The 26,470-nt window shown below is 32.3% G+C and overlaps 3 protein-coding genes across 3 annotated transcripts; all 3 read left to right on the top strand.

Moving 5' to 3' along the window:
- The first annotated feature begins 435 nt into the window (after positions 1-435).
- LOC130957689 (uncharacterized) lies at positions 436-2,556 on the top strand. The gene is made up of 6 exons (XM_057884533.1): positions 436-615; positions 663-904; positions 1,211-1,376; positions 1,459-1,659; positions 1,762-1,895; positions 1,944-2,556. Exons 1-6 carry the CDS (start codon positions 436-438, stop codon positions 2,554-2,556), a joined length of 1,536 nt encoding a protein of 511 aa, XP_057740516.1.
- Positions 2,557-8,197: 5,641 nt separating this feature from the next.
- LOC130954508 (proteasome subunit alpha type-2-A) lies at positions 8,198-13,469 on the top strand. Its single transcript, XM_057881255.1, has 12 exons — positions 8,198-8,298; positions 8,467-8,526; positions 8,677-8,753; positions 9,530-9,594; positions 9,802-9,848; positions 10,395-10,470; positions 11,118-11,185; positions 11,636-11,705; positions 12,172-12,257; positions 12,580-12,642; positions 12,908-12,973; positions 13,270-13,469. The coding sequence occupies exons 2-12, from the start codon at positions 8,486-8,488 to the stop codon at positions 13,316-13,318; spliced, it is 708 nt and encodes a 235-aa protein (XP_057737238.1). The 5' UTR covers positions 8,198-8,298; positions 8,467-8,485; the 3' UTR covers positions 13,319-13,469.
- Positions 13,470-17,788: 4,319 nt separating this feature from the next.
- Positions 17,789-19,535, top strand: LOC130954840 (vegetative cell wall protein gp1-like). Its single transcript, XM_057881614.1, has 2 exons — positions 17,789-18,023; positions 18,305-19,535. Exons 1-2 carry the CDS (start codon positions 17,843-17,845, stop codon positions 19,315-19,317), a joined length of 1,194 nt encoding a protein of 397 aa, XP_057737597.1. The 5' UTR covers positions 17,789-17,842; the 3' UTR covers positions 19,318-19,535.
- The last annotated feature ends 6,935 nt before the right edge of the window (positions 19,536-26,470 follow it).

Raw genomic sequence — 26,470 nt, forward strand, 5'->3', positions numbered from 1 at the left:
AACTCGAAGGTATTTGGTAACATTTTTGTTAAGAAATGTGAATTAGAGCAGCAGATTAATTATTTACAAAAGCGTTTGGAAGTGGTGGATAGTATTTATTTGCGTCAGAAAGAGCAACAGTTGCTTGATGATTATAATAACTCTAGTGCAAGAAGAGCCTATGGTTCCAAAAGTCCAGAGAGCAGTGGGTTAGGTTCGGAGATAGGAATACAATTCTTTCATATTCAAACTCTTGCGCGAAGGAGCATAAGATTCATGGCCTTTTTCTCAAGGATGAGTGTGGGAAACTGATCCAGAGGTTTTGAGTCAAGAAGCAGAGTCTTTCTATAAAGCTTATTCTGTCATTTGGATGATGTTGATTTGGGTTGCCTTGGTGATGTGCCTCTTCCTTCTCTAAATGAGGAAGCTTGCAATAATCTTACGGCACCAGTTACTATGGAGGAAGTCAGAACAGCTGTTTTTCACACTAACTCTTTTAAAGCTCCGGGTCCTGATGGATTTCAAGCTTTCTTCTTCAAAGAATATTGGGAGATCATTGGTCTTGATGTTTGGAAGATGGTTAAGCAGGCATTCTCCGGTGTTACTCTTGATCCGAGAATGTTGGAGACTTTACTGGTTCTCATTCCAAAGGTTGAATCACCGGTATCTATGAAAGATTTCAGGCCGATTCTCTCTGCAATGTAGTTTACAAGATCATCACGAAGGTCCTTGTTAATAGGCTTCGTCCTCATCTTGCGGATATTGTTGGCCCACTTCAAGGAGGATTTATTCCGGGACGAGAAACTCCTGACAACATCATTATTGCTCAAGAAGTCCTCCACTTTATGAAGAAGACTAAATCAAAGAAAGGCACACTGGCCTTTAAGATTGATCTAGAGAAGGCTTATGACAGAGTTAACTGGAGGTTTTTAGCTCATACCCTTAACAGTTTTGGTTTTCCTATTCCTACACTTAATTTGATTATGAATTGTGTCACTGCTTCTTCTTTATCTATTCTTTGGAATGGGAGTCGTCTGAATGGCTTTACTCCTAGTCGAGGTTTTAGACAAGGAGACCCTATGTCACCCTATCTTTTGTGTTGTGTATGGAGCGATTGGCATGCTTATTAGTCATCAGGTTGATTTGGGCTTGTGGGAGCCGGTTGCTATTTCTAGAGGGACCAAGAATATCCACTTAATGTTTGCGGATGACTTGCTTCTATTCTGTAAAGCTACAAAGAGACAAGTGCAAAATGGATGTTGGTTTTAGAGACTTTTTGCAAAGCATCTGGGATGAAGATTAATGTGGAGAAGTCTAAAGCGCTTTGCTCTAAGAATGTCTCTGCAACAAGGAAAGAGATTTTCACTGGTATCCTCTATCAGATTGTCCAGGCTTGGGCAAGTATCTTGAGTTACCCTTAGCCATTCTAGGGTGACTCGTTCAGCTTTCAATGGTGTCCCTGGATAAGGTTCGGAGTAGGCTAGCAAGCTGGAAAGGGAGTTTACTCAATCGGCTGGTAGACTCTGCTTGGTTAATTCTGTTGCCGCCGCTATTCCCACGTACCAGATGCAGGTCTCTATTTTTCCCAAAGGAATCATTAGTAAATTGGAGTCTATGATGAGGAATTTTCTTTGGAAAGGACAAGTTGATGGAAGAGGATTGAATCTTGTTAGTTGGAAGGTACTAGTTACTCCAAAAAAATATGGAGGTTTGGGGATTAGAGATCCTTATTGTGTAAATATTGCTCTTCTTGGGAAGCTAGTTTGGACTTTTTTCCAGTAGGCAAACAAGCTATGGGTCCAATTGTTGGATGCCAAGTACCGATCATCTCTATATGACTGTTTTAGTTATCCTAAGAACAAGGACTCTCCCATTTGGAGGTGTCTTTGCAAGGCTTGGGAAGTGTTGAAGGATGGGTTTGCTTGGTGTATTGGAGATTTGAACTAGAATTTTTGGTTTTCTAGCTGGAGGAAAGAAGGACGGTTATCTAATGAGATGGATTATGTTCACATTTCTGATTCGAATCTCCGGATACAAGATATTTGGTCGGTTGGTAGGTGGCATTTGGATACTCTTTATTCTCCTTTATCTCAAAATCTGAAAGGTAATATTCTCTCTTACAATCCAGATGAACAAGCAGGTCCGGAAGTGGGTTGGTATTGGAGTGGGTCTGCTACCAAAGTCTATAACTCACGCAATGGTTACTTGTGGTTGTGTAAGCAACTGTTTGGTTGGGAGGAGTGGGAGAATTGGCTTTGGCTTTGGCGTCAGCTTGTTCCGGAAAAGCATAAGTTTTTGGCTTGGTTGTGTCTTAAGGAGGCTCTTCCTACTGCAAGTTTTCGCTTTAGAAGAGGGATGTCGTCATCGGATAGGTGTCCAAGATGTCTTTCTAGCCAGGAATCGGTTTTACATTGTATTCGGGATTGTCCAAAAGCTCAGCTTGTCTGGCATAGGTTGGATATTTCTTGTCATCCTTTGGATTTGAAGAACTGGTTCTTGTATCATAGCAGAGAGCATCCGTTCAAGTTCTTTTCGGGACTTTGGTGGATATGGCGAGCAAGGAATAATGACATTTAATCCCCATGAAACTTAGCCTCCGGAAAAAGTGATTTGTCTGGCATTAACTTCAGAAAAGAAGCTTAGGAATATTTTTGAATTACAACGTATGTCCCTTCCCTCTACTCTAAATGGTTTTTGGAATCCCCCATCCATTGATACTTTTAAGATTAATTGTGATGCTAGTTATTTTGGTTCGGGTGATAGTGTTGGTTTTGCTTGTGTTATTAGAGATTGTAATGGGAGTTGGCAAAGGGGGTGTTTGGGAATGATTGAGAGTAATAGTATTCTTCAAGGAGAATTGTTTGCTATTTGGAGAGGATATCTCTTAGCTTGGGATGTGGGTCAACGAGATGTTATTTGTGAGACGGATTGTGTGGAAGCATTTAATCTTGTTACTCAAGATGGTTTTGGGTTTATTGATCCATTGGTGCTCAAAATAAGAGATATCATGCATTGGAATTGGCGTGTTGACTTTCGTTTGATTATGAGAGATGCAAACACGGTGGCAGATACTATGGCAAAGATGGCGATGAAGTTACAACTTTCGCATGTGGAGCTTCTTTCACCTTGGGAAGAGTTTAAGAGTAGTCTTAAACGGGACTGCCCCTCTATTTAAGCAGTTTCTTGTTTTATTTGTTTTGTTTTTCTTTGTTTAATTTATTTCAGTCACAAAAAAAAAATTAAATTGGTTTGATTCATATATTCAAATATAAATACTCAATTTTGTTATTGTCATTTCTTCAACTTTTCATTGTTTTTCAATTATATTATGCGTCATTTTTTTCTGGTTTTATTTATTCTAATAAAAGTTTCTCTAATATTAGAATTAAATTTTTAAAAATTATTTAGATACATCTAAACTAAATTAAATCTATTTGTAAGTCCATTTAAATTTGACTCGTTAATAAATTAATAAGTCAAGTTCATAATTGATGGTTTAATTTAAATTTAAATAAATTCAATTAGTTGTCCCGTAAACTTATTCGATTATAAATTATTTATTATAATTATTTATATTAAGAGTTAATAGTCAAAATCGTTTATGAAAGATATTTTGATCTCTATTTTTGTTTTCGAAAAATAAAATTAATTAAATTACCCCCCAAAAAATAACCAAATTACGTTCGCCCTTCCATCATCTCCTTTGCTGAATTGACTAACGTTCGCTGATATGTCTCGCTAACTGCCAACGTGACAAACGCCAAATAGTACCCTTTTGTTACTAATAAGATAAGTATCTTAGTATAATTCAAATCAGTCCCTAAATAGATGAACCTTAATCCTAAATTCAACATAAATAAGTTGCCGTCAACACTTAGATGGCCATATACTTGGGCAGAATTTGAAATTGTTGGTTCGCTGCAAGGATGGAGATAGGAAATGGAGGTCGTCGTGGTGGGTCGTCGTATCTATCGCATGACAGTCATGGTTCTAGTGCTTCAATGCGAGCGAGGAGGAAAACTTATGACGAATTATGTTTCTATGGGTTGAAGACTATAATTAAAAAATATAGAACAGCAAAGAATCTAGATAGATTGTTCTATGCATGTTCAAGGTACCGAGTGAGTGGTATTGGAAAAAGTTAAAGGTTTTTCATTTTGTTCTTTATTATTAGATATTTTTTATTTTTTGTTTTATGCTTTTAAAAATTACAGAAGGACCGTCACTGCAATTATTTTAAGTGGGTTGATGATAATGATTATCAAGAAGTGGCTGAAAGTGGTACAAAAAAAAAATACAAAAAATGATTTAGAGGTTAAAAGTGTATAATGAATGGAGATGGTGGCATGGAGATTGAACAGCATAAAAACTGAAATTAGAGTTTTGAAATTGCTAATGATTTTTATGTTTGTAGTAGTTGTAATTAGTGTGATACTTTATTATTTGATATGTACTTTCAAGGAAATCCAATTCTGTTATTTAGTGGATTGGCATTGTATGCAAGAATGTAATAAAATATAACGATGTATTGAATTGCATGGCTTGAATGAGAGTAGTTGTTTAAAATTGGTTGTTTAAGATTAAGTCCAAACTTTTTATTATTAACATTATTAAATATTGCAAACAAGTTACTGCCACTGTCACTATAAGACATATTAAGCCATAAACAAACTAAGCAATCAAACTAAGTAATTTTAGCATTGTCTTGCCATTAAAGGCTAATTGTCATATTGTCTTAAGAAATAAATGCCACAGAAAATTTATAAGGATTTCATGACGTCACAAACCTAAAAAAAAGGTTACACAAAAAAAAAGCATATATAATTTTTAAAGTACAAATAACCACAATATTTAACATGATACTTCATTTATCCTGTACAGAAAACAAAAAGTAGTCTCATACAAAAAAACAGTCAACCATAAGACATTTCTAACTAATCAAATTTTTTCTCATTTTTTCTTTTACTAGTAAGTAATTTATGAGCATAATCCCATACCAACCCATATTGTGCTATCTCATCACCCTCCACAACTTTTCTAGTAGCTTTCAAAGCCCTAGTAATGCATGTATTATTCAAATAAAAATTACACTTTGTTACAAACCAATTGTAAACCTCTCGATACTTCATAGTTGGATGCTTTCTAAACTTAGGTATTAGTTTACTAAGTGTCCAAGTTTGGACGACAACTCTATTTTTTCTTCTTTTTAGGCAGATGTAACTATCAACTAGAGTTTTAATTTGCCAAGACACGTCTTGTTTGTTACATGCACAATACACTACCCATGGACAATCGTCTGTCTTACAAACAGCTCTGACCCTAATTTTATCATTCGTTATAAATAAAATATTTCTACCCCACTGAATTGTATAGTCCATAATAACTTGCATAAAATCAGTTTTTGACTTAAATACCATACTAACTTTAAATTTCAGGTTTTTAAACTTGGTCTGTTCACTAAACTGAGGATACACAGTTGGTGATTCCTCATTAGAGTCTAACTCTTTACCAAAATTTCCTAAATGCCATGAGTCTGCATCTAAGGCACCATCAAGATCATCATCATCAGCATCTGCTAAGAAAAATTCAAACCATAAATTATACTAAACATTTGCTAAATCAATCAACACATCAATAACCATAATGATATAAACATACCAAAATTAGAACTTTGTTCATCTTCAAAACTCTCATAGCTAGAGTCATCAGTGTCTGTTTCTTTATCTTCTAATCTGGATTTTGGAGGCCTATGCTTCTCTCTGATCTCAGATTTATTTTTTCTTGCAGTCCTATAAAGATTGTCCCCTAAAATTTTTGAAAGGCTTATACAATTCATCTTTAGCACTCTCATATAAGTCATAAAATTCCCTGTCCTCTTCTTGAATGGAAACTTATATCTTTCAGATTTTGTGAGTGTACATTCACTGTTATTTCTTTTGTTCTTATTACCTTATGAGTTATTGACTAGATGAGATGATGTTTTGGGCTGAGGTGGAACTATGTTGACTTGAAAGATGGTCTTGGTAGACTGCGAGTGGAATTTTGTGGGCTACAAAGGAGTTTTTATGGGCTAAGAGGTAGTCTTAATGTGCTTATATGATGGTTTAATGAACTGAGAATTGAGTTTATTGGCTACTTCAGTGGGCTGAGAGGTTAGTTTGTTGGGTTGAGGGTGCAATTTAGTGGGCATCTTGCAGGTTGAGAATGATACTTCTTAGTTTGGGAAGAATTATTTTTCTTACTACTTTCTACTTCCACAATGATTATATCATCCTCCATGTTGTCCATTATACATGGTTGTGAAATGCAATTCTCAAAGTATAGGTTCATCAAATGTTGGTTCCTCTTACAATCTTTGTATATTACAAACAAACCTGTATCTGCCACTAATTTTTTCAATCCGAATGAAATGGGAACTCCAAGAGCTTTCCACTAACAGTATCCAATTTCAATATATCCCAACTCCTTATAGTAATCTCTTACAAAGAATACATTCAATGTGTCTCCTTCAATACTCATCAACACTTCTATATTATAACGTTCATATATTATCTTTCCATCCTTACACTTTTTAAATAACTCACCATGGTAAAACTCAAATGTCATAGAAGGACCTTCCATCTACAATAACAAAAACAAAAATACCATTAATAATCGGACTTGCACTAGCTATTCTTTATGTGTCACTAACGGCTAGGGGTGTGCATGGATAGAGTGAAACCGGGTTTGATGTGACTCAAACCCGACCCGAAATATATACCGGGCCTATTTATTAGACCCAAACTTGGCTCTAGACCCGATAAAACCTATACACTTTCATGCCACGATTATACCGGGTAAAAATTGGGTGAAAAACAAGCCGTTAACATTACATTACCTTGATACCTTCTTATAAGCTAGCAAGTGAAAATATCCAAATTTTCAAGACTCCAACTATTATTTGACATGGTAAATTTTACTTAGAAAAATATAACAAGAACCAACTCTTCTCTAAAATTAAAGTATAACCATAATCAATACTAATATTGTATAATAACACCAAATATTTAAATAAATACAAATAATACAATATTATGCATTAGTATAAAATCTTATGCATTTTAAACATAAAACATTAACTTATAGTATAATAACTAATAACACAAAATATTAAGGTTTACAATACTTAAATTCAACATAAGAATAACCATCATCAATCACTAATAACACAAAATATTAATTGTGTATGATGACCGGACCACCAGGCCGATTTCGGGTGACCCGAGCCATGGCCCGGACCCGACTCAAAACAATGACCGGATCTATTTTTGAGACCCTTACCCGACCATAGACCCGATGAAATCACACCAAATTAGTCCCTAAAGTGTTCGGGGCCAGGTCGGGTCTTCGGAGCGGGTCGGACCATGCACACCCCTACCAAGGACTAAACCCAGTTTATACCAATCAATCATAAGAATCCAATCAATCATAAGAATACGTACCCTAAATCCAAAATAAACATGTAACAAACTAAAGTACCATCAATAAAATCAAATACCCCTAACTAAAAATAATCACAGAGCCAGCAAAAGCAAGGCATTCACACATACTAAAATGATAAATGAGTAGCCACACAAATTCTTTGTCACCCTAAATCCTAGCATAAATTAGAAGAACACACACAACACGACACTAGAAAAATATCACACCATAGAATACCTTAAAAATCATGAAAAGGGTTTCATCCTTATCTCTCATCGTTGCGATGGCTTCCTCCACTATCAATGCTGCTCCAGGAGACGATCAACTTTGCATTCAATAGCGACTGGTTCAAAACTTGGGTGAAAGGTTTAGGATATAGTTTGAGGGAGACGATATATTTTAAAGCGAAACAAATAGAGATGACTATTATGTGAGGCTACATTGGTAGTTAATGGAACACGTCAGCGAACGTAACCAAATTGGTATCAAAGTTAAGATAGAAACTCGCACTCGCAATTTCTAAATGAGCATGTTAGCTTTTTTTTCCTCCAAAATTAGGAGTGAAATTTGAATCCGTAATCTTTAGATGAATACGAAAAGTTATGTCACTTGAGATATGTTAGTTTATAATAATAATATATATTTTTATATATACATATAACTTTTATTCATATATAATTATGATAAAAATATGTATAATTTATAGTTTTTTGTTTATATAAATTATAATTTATTTGTATAAAATTATAATTTATCATTTTCATTTCACTGATCATCTTGTCCCCGTTCGCCTGTGCTGTCAGCTGTTCTTCTCTGCTCGTCGCGTCTGTTTCTGGTGGTGCTTCTTTGTCGCCGCTGGTGAATTCTTTTTCCTTGTTCTCCACTTATTCATCTTGCTTTGTTTGTGCTCTATATGCATGCGCCATTTACATTTGTATCACTTTGTTTCTCACCCAAATATTCGTTGATCAAAGGTTTAGGGTTTTGTAACTATTGTAAGGAAAATTATGCGTATTTTGTTCGCAGGTTCTTCTAGGGTTTACCTATGGGGGATAGTCAGTACTCATTCTCTCTCACCACATTTAGGTACGTTTATTACTGATTTTTTGTTCTTCGTTTTTAATTTTTTTTTTATTTTTTGGGTTTTATAGTTATTTAGTTAGTTACAACAGGAATGATTTTATGTCTCAACAATTGAGCTCATTGTGCTTGTGCTTTGGTGTTAATTGAAAACAGCCCTTCTGGGAAGCTTGTTCAGATTGAACATGCTCTCACAGCTGTTGGTTCTGGACAAACGTCTCTGGGAATTAAGGGTATTTTACTATCTCTGGCTCTGGATCTGTTTACTGATAGCATTGCTCAGGTTTTATTGGAACCTAAATTTCTGCTATTTGTTTTCTCTATCTTAAGTTAATGGGTGGGTGATTACTGATTACTGTGATAGTGGAAGCTAAATACTATACTTGTTCTGTTGTGGTAATATAGGATGCTAAACCAACCTGTGAGTTGAAATTAGATGCAACAACTTTAAAACAATGTGACTTGAAAGGCTGTATATATTGGTAGGGAAGAAATCAGTGACTAAATTTGTGTGGGGCTTCTACTTATTTTTGGTATTAGGTTTTTATAAGAGCCACTGTAAAAGAAATTATACTCTTAAGAATCTGCTCTCTAGTTAGATGTTGGTGATATATTAGCTGAGCAGAAGGCAAAAGTTTATACAGTGTGTTCAGTATACGATGTTCATCTGTTGTAGAAAAGCTCCCTGTTCTTTACAAGACCATGTAAGTGGTTTTGGCAAAACAGTTCTTTTTGAAATGTAGAAATTTGTGGAATGAACAAGCTAGAAGTACAGATTCTTAGATTGCATCCTCATGGTTAATCTTGTGTATCAGTTCTAGAAATTAAGATTTTACTATAAATATCCATTGTCTATTTTGTTTCTGAATTGCTATCCATTGTTTCAATCAGTTATTATCTGATAATCTAATTCATTGGGCTATTTTGTCTGGAAGATTATTTGGATCACATGATATAACTGCTTTATAATGTAGTTTTTGTAATATGTAGTTGTGTTTCACTCTTGCAGCTGCAAATGGTGTAGTTATTGCAACAGAGAAGAAACTGCCGTCTATATTAGTTGATGAAGCATCAGTAAGTTTGTTATTTGTTAGAATTTCCCTCTTGTCGGCTATGCCTTGTGGTTAGTGCTTACATATAATTTTTAATTGATATTCTCAAACTTAAGATATTAATTGCTAAGTGAATGATGTAAGTATATTTTGAATGTCAAGGGAACATGCAAAAGTGTGGCCATTAATTTGCAATTTGATCTTAGTTCTTTGTTCTATCCCATTGCAGGTCCAGAAAATTCAGTTATTAACACCAAATATAGGGGTTGTATATAGGTTTGTTTCTTTCTATGTATTTAAATATTTCAAAGTTAAATATATTTTTATGATATCATTAATAATGTTTATCTGATGTCTTCTTAACCATGAGAGACCACTTAAGGTTTATGCTTAAGGGAACTGATGCAATTATTGTAGGGGAGAATATTTTGCATAGAATAGAATAATGCAAACTTACAAGCACATAGTATGCATAGAATAGAAACAAAGACATGGCAAGCTTAATGGTTAAAACTGATTGTAAACCTGAAAAAATACTGTGCATCTCTGAAATCTGAATCAATGTTCATTGGGAGACCACTTCCTATATTACTGATGTGAATGGACTGTATACTGAAAAGCATACAAGTAATCAAGCATGTGGCGAATTGATTATGGATTTTTGCATTTGGAATTAAGTGAATTCTGATAAATAGATTCGCAGGCTCTTAGCATGCCTTTTTTTTTTATTGCATTTGAGCTCTTTGTAAATGGAAGTGGTTTTTTATCCTTAACTAGTCTGCGAGTATCTCGTCTTGACCTGAGTTATATTTTTTTGCTCAGTGGCATGGGTCCTGATTTTCGAGTCTTGGTTAGGAAAAGCAGGAAACAGGCGGAGCAGTATCACCGATTATATAAAGTACAGTATATCTACATTTCCCCTTACGGTATCTTTTTGTTTCTTGAATCTTGCTTCTGAGTTCTAGATAGATACACTTGACAAATCAGATTCAGATATACTATTGCCAGCTTCATTTTGAATTTTTGGATTCTAAACAATTCTACTTTTGAAAGTTCTTATGATTTTTCGTACAAAGCAAGTTCATTATATTGTAATGAGTCATGCTAGATTGATTATATTTTGTATTATTCTGTTCTTATAATAAGTAAAACGGAACAGTGGATTAATTTAAATTATAAACCTCTGTCGTATACTGGAAGGGCAATATAAAGTGTATTTGATGAAAGGCTATGTTGAATTAAAAAAGAAATGACAAAGTTTATATAGGATTACTTTTCCTTTATTATAATGTGAATCATCAAGAGTTGCAATTACTATATAATGATGATGTGTAACTGTTTTTCCTGTGAAGGTGGGTTGTTTCAAATAGATTAGAATTAGATGTTCCTCACTGTTTGTCCTCTTTTCTGGAAAGTATCATTTACTTAAATATTAAGTATAATCAGAATGATGCACTTAATTTTTCCTAGTTCTTATATTTTTCTCTGTGTTTATGGTATTCTATTATGGATCTTTTGTATGATAAATATAATGGAAAATTGCAGGAACCAATCCCTGTCACTCAGCTTGTAAGGGAAGTTGCTGCTGTTATGCAGGAATTTACTCAGTCAGGGTAATTAAATTCTTTGTAAACCCTTTCTGATATGTTTGTTTCTTTAATTATCTACTCTATGATGCCCTTACCAGAACTTTCTAACTACTGAAACCATGTAATTTTCAACTTGAACCTCTGGGTAGTGATCGGTAGCTGTATTGAGACAGAGATGTTGGGGAGAAAAAGAAAAAGGTTCGAGAGAGGGGGCAAAGGCATAATCTTAAATTTGTTCATGCATATGAACATCTTCTTACATAAGTTGTATACTTCCAAAATAGAGGGACGGGATTTCAAAAAAGAAGGGACATGAGAGACACATCTCTGCTGTTCTATTGTTTTCATCCATTATGTTCCAAACGCTATCATAGTATGCCTGGTTTTCAGTAGAGTTGCAATTGATTTGTTTTATCTCCATTCTTTTACTCCTTCGCTATATTGAATTCTGATGTTTATGTTTTGTCCTAATAGTGGTGTTAGGCCATTTGGAGTGTCCCTACTAGTTGCTGGATTTGATGATAACGGGCCACAATTGTATCAGGTACGTTGATCTTCTTTTTGAGTTGAACTCTGGTAAATGAATATCACCTACAACCTTGATCGCATTGTGTTGTCTCGCACGTGGATATGAAATACCCATGACTTACACATTTCTGAAGATAATATAATCCATGAGATCCTTTAGTTTAGTTATCTATTAAAAATTTAAAATAGAAAAGAAAAAACCATATAATTTGTTACAGTGTAACATTATCTTGCTTCTGGTTGAACTGGTTTTGGTTTGATTTATAGTAACAATTTGTGGATTATTTATGCAGTTTAAAATTTAAGTGGGTTTGCTAAAAATAGTCAGTTGTCTATCATGCTTTTCCATATTTGTGTGTTTAATAGGTTTTGTGCTGGGATATCTTTGTTTTGTACTTTGAAATTTGAATTTTGTAAAACCACTACTTTGGATCTGAGAGAGCTGAAGTTTGTGTTTGGTGCAATTTGCTTTTGTGCTGTAGGTGGATCCATCAGGTTCTTACTTTTCTTGGAAAGCTTCTGCTATGGGCAAAAATGTTTCTAATGCAAAGACTTTTCTTGAGAAGAGGTATGGTCACTTTGACTTTGACATCAATGACAATGTTAAGTGCAAAACATATATCCATAGCATCAGAAAGTATAATGGGATGTGTGCAGGTGTTGAACTATTGATAGCCGTTAAGATACTCGACTATCATCTAAGGCGAACTTGCAAATTCTTTAAATATGCAGTCCAGGCTCAAGTGGACTTGAGGACTTGAAATGGCTAAAATTGATGCATTCCGAATGCATACTTTGAAAAATTGGTTTATGTTTCTTTGATGTTCATATCAGAGTCATTCTCTTATCCCCATTTCATTTCACTGGTTCTTTTCATTCTCCACTTGCAGGTATACTGATGACATGGAACTTGATGATGCGGTCCACACGGCAATATTGACACTGAAGGAAGGGTAGGGTCATGTCCTTTCAAGTTTATGCACTAAATAAAATCATTAACCATCTGACTACCAAGAATCCCAAAATAAGTTTTGTTCACTTTCTTTCACAGTTACAGATTTGTAGAAGGAAAAGAAATTAATAGTATAGTACAATATTAAGGCTTCCTACATAGGCATTTACTTAAATAGTATTATTATTATTATCTCTGCTAGGTTCTGTTGGTATAAGGGGCTTTGTATAATCTAAAACAGTTAATTTTTCATTGGTATTTTACAGGTTTGAGGGACAGATCTCGGGAAAGAACATTGAAATTGGCATAATTGGATCTGACAAAAAGTTCAGGTGGAAATCTCTTTCTGCAAAATTTATAATAATTCGTGTGCTTTGCTTCTTATCTAGTCTGAATGACTTTCTGTTTGGCTTTCTTCAAAACATTACACTACATGAACCTTGCTTCTGATTTTGTTGGATTGTACTTTCTGAATTAAAATAAGAATTCTTAGAAAACACAGAACAGTAAAAAACATTGTTCCTGTGGAACTTGGACACGAAGATTGATTAAGCACAACTGCACAAGCTACTTCAAATCATGCTTACATGTAAATGGGTGACTTAATAGGTTGTTAATTTTGTTGCAGGGTATTGACCCCCGCTGAAATTGATGATTACTTGGGTGAAGTAGAATAATCTTGAGAAATGAAGCAATCTTTCTTGTAAGAGTGTTTGTTTGAATGTTTATTTAGTTGAATGTTAAGGGTGGATACTGGATAGAGCTGTGAAACGAGGATTTGTTATTAAGAAATTTAGTATTAAAAAAATATAAGTAGCTTTGAGGTTTTCTATTTAAATAAAATAAATATATAATTTCTTAATTTGAATTAAAATAAAGACTAAGCTTTTAAATTTTTTTTTCAAAATTGAATAAACCAATTCACTTCAAATAAAAAAATTTTATTCTTCATATCGGATTGATTTTCCTTAGAAGATCGATTCACATCGGGAACGTTTCTTTTCTCTTTTTCGTAATTGCCATCTTGTTGCATCAACAAATGAGAATCATTTTTCAAGTCAATTTGAATAAGGTCTATAATTTTATTTAAAATAAAATCCTTAATTTAAGTATATTTTATATATGTTTAATTATATACTGTGATATCAATAAAAATAATTATATTAATAGTCTTCTAAACATTTGAATTTAATTAGAAGATTTTGTAAAGCACTTCACAATGAAATTAAACTCATCAATAAATATACTAACAAAAGCATTGAAAATTTTGTATGAATGGCTAAATTTTTTTATGACGGTGGTTTATTAAAAGGATCCCGCTAGGTAGATAATGGATTATTTGTACAATGTGTACAATGGGTTATTAAGTTATAAAATGAATATCATCTATACTATCTAAAATAACCATCTGAGTATTAGAGATAATAAACATCTTTCCAAAAGATTAAATTGATTTTGGTATTCACCAAGGAACGAACTCTTAACCTTTCAAATCTAATGCTTTAATACCATGTCATAATATCACTCATTCCAAAAGTTTCAGTTGATGAAAAAAGATAACATTAATGATTATATTTCTAATACTCCATAAACCTCCATTATACACATTGTACAAGTATTCTATTGGCTCCTCGTACTTTTCCTTATTAAAAATATAACAGAAGTAAAGAGATTGGAAGGAACCAGCCATAATTAATCATAGACAAGTAAACTAAAATCTGTGAACCTGCTTTGATTGCTAAGAAGCCCGTGAAGACAACGACTTGTTGGAAGTGGACAACTACAAAATTAAATTATTATTCCGTTTCCGACATAAACTCACCCATTTCATGCCATTCCTTTATCTCCTAAGATGTCTGTATTTGGTTTTGTCTTATTTTCTTTTTTATAATTTCTTTAAAAAGGATAGGGGCATCCTACGGTATGCAAGTTATTAGAAACAAAGGGTTTAATTGAGGTTTGAACTCAACATCTCTTAATCAATTCAAAGCACCCAACTACTAAACTAGTCAATATATATATATATATATATATATATATATATATTAAAAATTAATACAAACTATTAAAATTATCGACTCAATTTTATTATATTTGTTTATTTGTAAAGTTTTATGGGCAGAAGATAAAAAAATAGACAAAAAATACTTTTTATTATGTTGTTTTAAATAAAAAAATTAACTCAAAATAAAAATAGGAAACAGGCCAAAATCCCTAAAGTTAGATGTTACACAACAATCTATAGATGAAAATTAAAAAAAAAAGGTACTTTATATGAATATCATAAATCAACTATTATATATTTATATATATATATATATATATATATATATTTATATTTGTTAGCACACACTTTTTTGATAAACTAGTTAATTATTAAAACAATTTATTTTTTACAACAATGTAATTAAATATTTCATAGTAGAATAATTAAACTATTTCAAAATAACATAATTATACTTTATATGAACATACAAAATTAGCTACTATTGTATTTTTGTACTTTTACTCATTTTTTGGTTATAAATATAAAATCTAGTTTGATCATGTTATTTATGAAGTTGGATTATAAGTGTGAATTAAATGTCATTATATTATTGTTAAAATTTGATTACATTGTGTATAAAGTTTAATCATAAATATGATGTGTTTATTCTATATTCCTAAATGCATCTATATTCTATCCAAAAAAAAAAAAACATGTATCTATATGAATGAATGATTTTTTTATATAGTTTTAGAACTCACTTAGATGCCAAAAAAAAAAAAGTGAGAACGAACCATATACAATAAGAAAAAAACAAAGCTTAAACATATGAATATATGAATGATTGGTGATGAATTTTTTACATTCATATAGTATAGTTAGATTAAAATATAAGTTTAATTTTAATGTACTAATAATGTAAAATATTTTATATAGTTGAATAAATATAACTATTTTTTTGAATGACAATTCAGTCAATATAAAAAATAATTATTTTTGTTAATATAATATAATATAATTAGTTATATGTGTAAAATAATTTTATATTAATAGTGCATCAAAAATAAATTCTTAAAATATACTTAGTAATAAGTTAACTATTATTTATTTGACGTTATATAGCAAACAACTATTTAGGAAAGTTCTTAAGTATTAACAATAGACACCTATCAAATAATGAGATGCGTATCATATCAAAGTAGCAACAAAACGGATGTGCCAAAAATAAAATAGCGAATAAAAAGGGGTGTTAGGACTTAGGAGATATAGAATGATATTCAAATGATGGTGGGTGCATGGCACATGATTAGCATCTTCTGTGGCTAAGGTGCAGATTTTGGAAGCTTAACACAACTTCGGTGTCACATTCTTCAACAAATTTTTCTTGTTATTATTGTCATTATTAGTTATTAACTCTATATTCATCAACAAACATATAAAAGATTTTAAAGCTAGCAATAAATTATTATTGTGTTTTGTTATATATATATATGCTCTACTCTCTTAGACTGCATTTATTTATAAGAATAAGACATTGAGATAAGAATAAAAAAATACAAAATTGTATTTAACAGTTAACAAGTGAGACATAAATAAAAATATTGTATTTTAAAATATTAAATTAATATATTTTATGTCATTTTTATCAAAAAAATTATAAAAATATAATTTATTTTTTTATTATCATAATCAAATTTTTATAATTATATTTTATTATTTTATTTTTATTCTAAATTTTGTGTGAATAAAAAAAAAGATAAATTAAATATTCAGTTTATTATTAAACAAAATACAAAAAATAAAAAATATTTATTTTTATATTTTTATTTTTTATGTCATATTTTTAATATATCATATTTTTAAAATCTTATCATGTTCTGTTTTTAAAATCAAAGATATGTTTATGTACACTATTACGGTCATATTATTATTACTACAACTGGGATTGATTACTTTGTAAACAGATTCATTTTGCTGTCAAGAATTAGCACTGGTTCTTAGTTCTTATGAGTCATAAGAAATCACACTAGCTAGCTGGAGAATTTTTTTAAGTCTACATGGAACCAATCATTGTTCCTTCCATACTATGACAAGGGAAAATGGGAAATATATACAGACAAATGAAACAATAATAAAAAAAAAATTTAACATATTTTCTTATACAAGAGTCATAAATTTTTTGCATAAATATTTTTATATATTTATTTTATGATTTTTTTGAGATAAAGACGAATTGAATTATAGATATTTTGTCAAAAAAATTATGATACTGTTCATAAAATAATATATTTTAAAAATTTAATAGATAGTGTTACATAAATCTGTATACATCTAACTTTTTCATATACATGACAGGAGAGAAAATATAAAGAAAACTAAAAATTGACCCTTACTTTTAATTTACAGCAAGTGTAGTCATCCAATAGATGCATGCTTTCAAACTTTTTAAAAACATTGTAATAGTTTATAACTACCCAAAATAAATAACATGAAAACAAAATTGAAATAACTTTTGGTGAACATATTTAAATAATTTTTCTCAAAATTCACAAACATCATCATATATATATATATACATAAACCGCCAAAAGCTGTTATGATATATATATATATATTATCAACACTGGATCACATGCATATCTTCATTACATTCACATACACTAATTAATTCACACTGTGACTCCAAGAAGCTAAGGATTAAAAAAAAAAAAAAATCCGGTGCATAAATATTTCACGTTAACATAATATTTAAAAAAAATGTATATAAAGATATAGGTAAATACTATTTTATCTTCTTTAAAATAATATGTAAATTATTCTCTTTAATGTGTCACATTTTAATTTAATATTTATTTGTAGTTTAATCTGATAATTACATTAATAAATATTTTTATAGCTTGAATTTATGTTTTTAAAATTACAGAGACAATTCAACTGTTGCTCAAAAACTCTCAGTTATCCAATAAGCTAAGGATATACGTGTTTGTCAAGAAGGAGTGTTACTCAAATGTGAACATGTCATGCTCTTATCATAGCTTGTCTCGTGAACCTACAGCCCCCAACAAACTCCACAGTCCACACACACCCTTTTGGCATTTTTGACACCAACAACAAGTGCATATAATTGAGTAGAGTGCATTATTATTTATTTGGAACAACAATCACCTAGTTTTGCCTTCACGAACTAACAAACCTTAAGAATAGGAGAATAATAATGTCTTGGTTCCTTGTAATTCTGTTCCTCACTCTCACATTTGGCACTCTCTCTTCACAGAGTACTCATGATGAAAAGAGGCTTCCTTCTTCTTCTGCTCCTGCTGTTGTTGCTGTTGGAACTGTTTTTTGTGACAAATGTCTTCAACATAGTTTCTCCTTTGGAAGCCATTTCATTTCAGGTCCTTTTTTTGTAACCACTACTTTCATTTATTTATTTTTTATTTTTGTCTATGATTATATAGGATTATCTACCGTTAAATACTGTTACTACTTACTAATTATTTTCAGCTCAACCATATTTGGGTTTTTTAGTTGGTGAATATTCAAAAAAAATAGTCCGTAAAAATGATAATTAAGAATCGTTAGATAATAATTTAATTAAACATGACAAATGAATAACCATTTTTCTAGTTTGAATTTGATGGTTCAATTTTCTTAACTACTTAAATTGTGTGTTCAGGTGCATCAGTTGGTGTGGAATGCAAAGATGGAAGCAAATCAAAGAAACCAAGATTCAAGAAAGAGGTGAAGACAAACAAGGATGGGGAGTTCAAAGTGGAGCTACCTTTCAAAGTGAGTAAACATGTGAAGAGAATCAAAGGATGCACCTTTGAATTGATTAGTAGCAATAACCCTAATTGTGCCATGGCCTCAATTTCCACCACTTCTTCAATAACCCTCAAATCAAGAAACCAAAAAGAACACATCTTTACAGCTGGGTTTTTCTCATTCAAGCCCACAAAAAAGCCCAAACTTTGCAATCAAAGCCCAACAACAGCAACAGTTCAAGAATCTAAAGATTCTGTTTATGTGGAAAAAAGATTCCCTCCAAGTATAGACCCATCATTCCCACCACCACTTCAAGATCCACCATCACCACCTACACTTCTTCCTCCTCTTTTGCCATTACTCCCTCCAATTATTCCACCATTAACACCTCCAATTAAAGAGGATAAAAGGGTTAAACCATCTCAAGTCTCTCTTTTTCCACCTCTTATACCACCATTGGTACCAAACCCATTTCAACCACCACCGTTGATTCCAAACCCATTTCAACCACCACCTCTAATTCCAAACCCATTTCAGCCACCAAGCCCACCACTCATACCAAACCCATTTCAACCACCACCAAGCCCAACACCACTTATACCTAACCCATTTCAGCCACCCCCAAGCCCAAGACCACTAATACCTAACCCATTTCAGCCACCTCCAAGCCCACCACCGTTTCTCCCTAACCCATTTCAGCCACCACCAAGCCCACCATCACCACTATTTCCAAACCCATTTCAGCCCACACCATCACCACCAAAGCCACCATCACCTTTGTTTCCTTTTCCACCTATTCCCGGTTTGACTCCGTCGCCGCCGCCGCCGTCTCCGCCCCCACCAACTTTTCCATTTCCTTTCCCTCCATTGTTCCCACCACCTCATACCCCTGGCTCACCCCCTGTGAGGAATCTCTCCCCTTGATTACATGAAACCATGATTTTAAATTGCGGCGATTTGGCCACAATTTAAAACCATTATTTGAGTATATGAATGCACAATTATCCAATATATGGTTTCTTCCAACCTTTTACTTTCTTTTTTTGAATCATGTAGTAATACTGTATAATTATTAGCTAAATATGAGGATTATGTACTTGAGAAAAAAAGTTGATATGATAATTAATGACACATCATTGTTATGCTAGTAAGCTTCAACCTTCTCAGTTTTTACTTTCTTAGAATATATGTCATTTGTGCATCCTTTAATTCTTCTACCATTCAATACTTTTCTGATTGAGTTGTGAGTTAATATTCAGAGAATCAGATAAGTACAACTTCATTTTTTACATTGTTGATCAAGATTAGACAAGTCCATTTTATCCGGTCCTTTTTTTTTTATTGGATCCTGAAATTGCGTTGGCGAAGGGGCTGGTATGATTGCCATCCTTTTGGTAGAGATCTAGATACTTTTCTTGGCTTTTTCTTCCCGTCTGATTTGGAATGTTTTTTGGAGTAAGAAAAACTTAATTATAAACTGGGCTTTAATAATGGACCAAAATATGGAAGTTTAAATAAATGTTAACGAGTGTCCAAAATCCAAAATGTTCATGATAAAAGAAGTATCAACAAACCAAATTGGGCTAGTAGTTAACTCGCTAGTCCGCTTAAATAAGTGTCGGGAGTTCAAATCTCGTCTTGTACATGTAGCAATCCATGGAGCTCCTAGCGCAACTGAGGCTTTGGTTGAGTGGCTATATGCGACGACCTCTTAAAAAAAAAGATCTCCTAGCAGAGGCTTTGGTCGGAAATAGATCCTCTCAATTTTTTGTTTCATTTAAGAAGATAAAGTGTGATTTCTCATCATATATTTTATAAGTGGGACAAAAAAAAATATGAAAGGGAAAACATTAAAGAATTATATATCATACTTTACTTTTTCAATTGAAAAAAAATTAAGAGGATACATTCCTCTTAACAACTGCACCAATGGCATCTAAGGGTGTTCATGAGTCAGGTAAAATTGGGTTTGATGTGATCCAGATCCAACTCGAAATATATATCGGCTCTATTTTTTAGACCCGAATCCGGTCCTAAACCCGATGAAACCTACACATTTTCGAGCCACGATTATATCGGGTGAAAATCGAATCGTTAACATCACCTTCTTGTAAGCTAACATGTGAAAATATCAAAATTTCCTAGATTCCAACCATTATTTGACATGGTAAAATTCATTTAGAAAAATATAATAAGAACCAACCCTATTCTAAAATTAAAGTATAACCACAATCAATACTAATATTATCTAATAACACTAAATATTTAAATAAATACAAATAACACAATATTATGCATTAATCTAGCAAGTCTTATGCATTTTAAATATAAAACATTAACTTATAGTCTTATAATGACTAATAACACAAAATATTAAAGTTTACAATACTTAAATTTCACATAAAAATAACCATCATCTATCATTAATAACACAAAATTTAATTATGTATGATAACCGGGCAACCGGGCCAAATTCGGGTGACCCGAGTTATGGCCCGACCCAACCTAAAATAATAACCAAATTTATTTTTGAGACTCTTATTTGACCTAAATCCGGTAAAATCATATCAAATTAACTCCTAAAATATTCAGGACCAGGCCGGACGGGCCATACACACCCCCTAGTGCCATCTATATTGTCTTTAGAAGTCACAGCATCCACATTAACATTTTTCTTGTTGCCTTTTCCAATTCTTCAAAGAACATAATAACCACAATACTTGCAGTCCCTCAGCCTTTCAATTTTAGGACGACTAAGTTTACCATCTCTACACATTTAAATAAATGGTTTATAGTTGTACATTGCATGATAGTTGCTTGAAAACCCAATTTCTAACTTGATATGAACCAAAATGATTGACCATTTACTTAGTTTTTGTTCTTTCTTATCAATTATTACTTTCCTTAATTGCTGTCCCTTACATCACGGCTAAAAGTTACAAAAGTCAACATCAGCATCCTCAGATTTCCTTAATTAGTTTTGCAAACCAATTACCTCAAAATTCAATATTCCTTTATAACAAATAATAATGGAAAATTATCAGGTGTACCCGGGAACATCGGTGTTCCAGTTATTTTAACTGTTGATTTTAATTAATATATATTATATATATTTTTTTTAATTCAAATCAACGGTTAAAACAACTAGAACACCGGTGTTCTCAGTACACCTGATAACCTTCCAATAATAATATTGCAAGGTTATGAGGTATAGTGGTATACCATTGTAATTCTTCGAAACATTAATGTTTGAATTCTTATAACCGTTGTATATTAAATAATGAAAAATACTATTTGTACACTAAAATTAGCCACTAATATTAGCCACTAATATATTTATATATAAATGCATGTGTGGTTTAATTTATTTTCAATGTGTATTTGTATTCTAGTATGTATTTTATACTGATATTTGACTTTAGTGACTGATTTTAGTGTATACGTAACATAACTTTTATTAATTATGTAGAGACTGAATCCTCCTCTTGTAGGAGTTGTAATACTCTTCTCTTTTGTGATTTAAAGCCACTTTCATTCCCTCACATTACATCAACAGTTTTAACGCCCGCCAACATTAAACTCCACTGCATCCCGGCGGGTAATGAACCTACTTTAGCTGCACATTTCTCTCTTGTAACTTTGGATGCGGAGGACCTTTTGGTCTTTTCCAGGGTTCCTATAGAACAAAAGTGAATTGGACAACCTTAAAGTACATGAAAAATTGAAAGAATCTCACTAGAGAGTCAATGGAGTATATGTATAACGTGTACAATGGATTGTTTATTTGACCCAATATGAATTAAAAAATGAATATTCAGAATAAAATACTACTAATTTATCAAACACAATATACTCATACTATATAGAATAACCATCCGAGTATCATGGATAATAAAAATCTGATATCCTACTGAATCGAACATCCAATTTAAAATACTTAAAACTGATCACACAAATTAATCTTCATTGTATGCATTATACAGCACATGTATTAGCTCCCTATACTTTCTCAAATTAAAAAACTTCCAAAAGTGTTGTGTGATTTGCATTTTCATTCTTAGTCATTTTTAATTTTAAAATTTTATATAAAAAAAAAACAAAAAATATAATTTTATTTTTTTATATTTTTTAAAAATTCAAAAGAATACTAAAATAAAAATAAAAAATAAAGACGCAAACAAAATGCATCATAAATTAGTAACTCTTTAATTTTTATGTTACATTATAGTTTGATTGATAATGTTTGGAACCCTGCCACTATTTATTGGCTTGTTGGAAGTGTCATGAAATTATTCATCTCTAAAAATTTAAATTGATAAAAAAAAAACAACATAAATAATTATATTTTTAAGATTATATTTCTAAGAGAGACAACACCATATCCTTACCCCCGAAAGGCTCATCTAAGTGGATCTTGTTGAATTTTGTAATTACATTTAAAGTTAAAAATTGAATTGTTTCAACCATGCAACGATAAGTCAATTATTTATCAGTTACTCAATAGATTACTAGTTACATGAAGTTAAGTTTTTACGTTATTTTCTATTTAATTAGTTCATTTGGGACCCTTACAAGATTTTAATGTTACACATATGTTGTTGGACAATAAAATGAAAAGAGAAAAAAATGCTGCAGATTGCATGTGATGGATGACATAGAATAACTGATATCACATGTTGTTTTAAATGGAAAAGGGAAATATATATAAAAAATATTGCAGTCACGGGAATTTGTCACTTGTAAAAGATGCAAAACGACATTATTTTTTTCTAAAATTTGAATGGATAGATTATTATGGAAGCTGAATTTGCAGAGAGCTGAAAGATGAAACTGTGATCCCTGCAACTTGCTTTCCTATTGTACGGTATAAATGTTCCCAAAATTTGGTGACAAAAGTTACAAACAAAAAGATAGAAAGATAACAAAAAATGCAAAAGGTTAAAGGTTTATATTGAACACATGTCACGGCTTTCTATATTTGACGATGGAATTTGGCAAGTGGAAAGTAATATGGTTGGAACACTTTTTTTCCTCGTGTTTAGAGATCATTGCTAAACTGATTTTATTCTATTCTTATTTGAATTTAATTTCAATGCATTATCATTGTAGAATAATTTTATACGTATATTCAATTACGTAATGTTATATTAGCAAAAAAAATTACTTTTCATATTGATTGTGTAAATAGTGATTTAAAAAAACGAATATAATTGTACGATTGGATAAAACGTTTTACACTACTATCTATCGATACATCAAAATTAAACTCTTTTTATTCTACGGTGTAATATTAACAAATAAGTATAGAATTCAAAATTACCAATAAGATAAAATTTTGAGCAAAAATATAAAATTGTACTTATCAACTTTTATTTTGGACAAATTAGTTTTTAAAAGAAATAGAAAATGGACTTTTAATATTTTAAAATATTAATGGCAAATTAATAACTCTGCTTATACGACACCTACGGTACATGGTCGGTTTTAAGTTAGGCCTTCGAACAGCCAACATAAAAACTTAGTCGATTATTCATGACATGGATCAAAGATGTTGTTGCGCTAAAACTAGGTCGTTGTCCGAAAGCAACGCACTGTGTGGCTCGCGTACAGTATCAAATGAGCAAGAATTGCTACATCGGTGCCTGAGAGTAGTGCTAAATGAGTAAGGATTCCCGCGTTTTGGTGAACGGACGAAGATAAATAACCTAGTTCACAAAGAAAGAGGTAAAGGTAAAGGTCGGAGCGAGAGAAGGTTGAGATTTGGAACATAAAACATAGACACTCTAATAGAAAAATCTATGGAGGTGGTGGATACCATGACAAGGAGGAAGATTAACATCATGTGCCTATAAGAAACAAAATGGGTCGGCACGAAAGTTAAGGAGTTGGATATCTGCGGGTTCAAACTTTGGTATACAGGAAATGTGAACAATAGGAATGAGGTAGGTATTATCGTGGATAAGTAGTGGAAGAAGGATAATGTAGTAGATGTTAAAAGGGTGGGTGATCGGATCATCTCTATCAAACTTGTGGTGGAAGGAGGTACCTTTCATGTGATTAGCGCCTATGCACCACAAGAAAAGATTTTGGGAGGATCTAGAGAGTTTGGTCCAAGACATACCTTCAGGAGATAAGATTTTCTTATAAGGAGATTTAAATGGCCATGTTGGAAGATAAATGACTGGGTATGAAAGTATTCACGGAGGCCATGTTCCGAGTGGTCAATACTAAGGATAAAACTATTTGGACTTTTCCTCAACTTTTGACATTCTCATCGCAAATACATATTTTAAAAAGAGAGATGAACATCTTATAACCTATAGGAGTGGCATGACAAACTCTTAAATCGACTTCTTCTTGTTGAGGAGAGTCGACCGGAAATTTAGCATTAATTATAAAATTATTCCGGGAGAGAGTTTAACAGCACAACATAGGATGTTCGTAATGGATTTTCGTGTTGACCAAAAATTGAGGGAAAGACATCATATGAAGAATCCAAAGACAAGGTGGTGGCGGATGAAAGGTGGAAAATAAAGAAACTTCCTAAGATGGGTAGGAGAAGAGGTAAAGTGGAAATGGACTGGAAGCGTAGAAGAGATGTGGAGGGAGATGGCAGAAATTATTAGACGAACAGCAAAAGAAAATTTTGGTGAATCTAGCGGGATAAGACTAAGAGACAAGGAGTCTTGGTGGTGAAAAAAGAGAGTGTTTTAAAGAGTGGTATTTATGCCGCAATGCAAATAATTGGAAAAAATATAAGGCGGCTAAAAAAGAGACAAAAGTGGTTTTAAGTGAAGTAAGAACAAGAGCATATGATGGTCTCTACTAGTCTTTAGGCACGAAGAAATGAGAAAAATGTATATATAGAATCACAAAGAACCGTAAAAGAAGAACGAGAGACTTGGATCAGTTAAGTGCATAAAGGATAAAGATGGAGATGTTTTGGCTCAAGATGAGAAAATCAATGAAAGGTGAAAGAGATATTTCTACGAGTTATTTAATGAAGAACAAAAGACTCTTTCGAGCCTTGGTCAGTTATGTACGAGGGAAGAACATCAAAACTTTGAATACTATCGAAGAATTCGAGGTAAAAGAGGCTCTAAAGCGAATGAAAAATGGTAGGGCCTTGGAGAGAAATGCATCAGTTGGTTAACCAAGCTTTTTAATGAGATTTTAAGGTCAAAGAAGATGTCAGATGAGTGGAGAAAGAGCACCTTGGTACCTATCTTCAAGAATAAATGGGATATACAGAGTTGCGAAAACTATAAAGGGATCAAGTTCATGAATCATACCATGAAGTTATGGAAAAAGGGTGATAGAGCGGAGGCTGATATAAGAGACACAAGTAACAGAGAACTAATTTGATTTTATGCTAGGCACATCCACCACTGAAGCTACGTATTTGTTAAGAAAGATGATGGAAATGTATCGTAGTAATAAAAAAGATCTACATATGGTGTTTATTGATTTGGAAAAAGCATATGATAAAGTGTCAAGGGAGGTCTTATGGAAGGTTTTGGGAAGAAAAAGAGTAAGAATCGCATATATTCGTGCAATTAAGATATGTATAATGGGATTACAACTAGTATGAAGACTCAAGGTGGTGTGACAAAGAAATTTCTTATTGGTATAGGATTACACCAGGAATCATCCTTAAATTCATACCTTTTCACATTAGTCTTGGAAGTACTCACAAAGCATATCCAAGAGCCTATGCCATGGCGCATATTTTTTTGCCCTTATAGGAGAATCAAGAAAATATTTAAATAAGAAGTTGGATTTATGGAGAGAAACTTTAGAAATGTATGGTCTGCGCATAAACCGTAGCAATACGGAATATATGGAATGTAAGTTCGGCCACCAAAGAAAAAATCCTAATATAAAAGTGAATATGGGAGAAAATATCCTACGAAAAGTTAAAAGTTTTAAATATTTTGGGTGCATCATACAAGATAATGGAGAGATTGAACAGAATATAAATCATATGATCCAAATAGGTTGGTCAAAATGGTGGAGTGCGTCTGGTTTGATATGCGACAAAAAAGTACCTTTAAATTTTAAAGGTAAATTCTATTGC

This window comes from Arachis stenosperma, chromosome 10, assembly GCF_014773155.1.
Source record: "Arachis stenosperma cultivar V10309 chromosome 10, arast.V10309.gnm1.PFL2, whole genome shotgun sequence".
In the NCBI taxonomy this organism is placed as follows: Eukaryota; Viridiplantae; Streptophyta; class Magnoliopsida; order Fabales; family Fabaceae; genus Arachis; species Arachis stenosperma.

Excerpts from the sequence above, each read along its gene's own strand:
- LOC130954508 (XM_057881255.1), top strand. The coding sequence starts at position 8,486 with ATGGGGGATAGTCAGTACTCATTCTCTCTCACCACATTTAG. Across the intron at positions 11,706-12,171 it reads ACGGGCCACAATTGTATCAG|GTGGATCCATCAGGTTCTTA; the intron begins GTACGTTGATCT and ends TTTGTGCTGTAG. Across the intron at positions 12,643-12,907 it reads ATATTGACACTGAAGGAAGG|GTTTGAGGGACAGATCTCGG; the intron begins GTAGGGTCATGT and ends GGTATTTTACAG.
- LOC130957689 (XM_057884533.1), top strand. The coding sequence starts at position 436 with ATGGAGGAAGTCAGAACAGCTGTTTTTCACACTAACTCTTTTAAAGCT. Across the intron at positions 1,660-1,761 it reads TGAATCTTGTTAGTTGGAAG|GCAAACAAGCTATGGGTCCA; the intron begins GTACTAGTTACT and ends TTTTTCCAGTAG. Across the intron at positions 1,896-1,943 it reads TGGGAAGTGTTGAAGGATGG|CTGGAGGAAAGAAGGACGGT; the intron begins GTTTGCTTGGTG and ends TTGGTTTTCTAG.
- LOC130954840 (XM_057881614.1), top strand. The coding sequence starts at position 17,843 with ATGTCTTGGTTCCTTGTAATTCTGTTCCTCACTCTCACATTTGGCACT. Across the intron at positions 18,024-18,304 it reads TGGAAGCCATTTCATTTCAG|GTGCATCAGTTGGTGTGGAA; the intron begins GTCCTTTTTTTG and ends TTGTGTGTTCAG.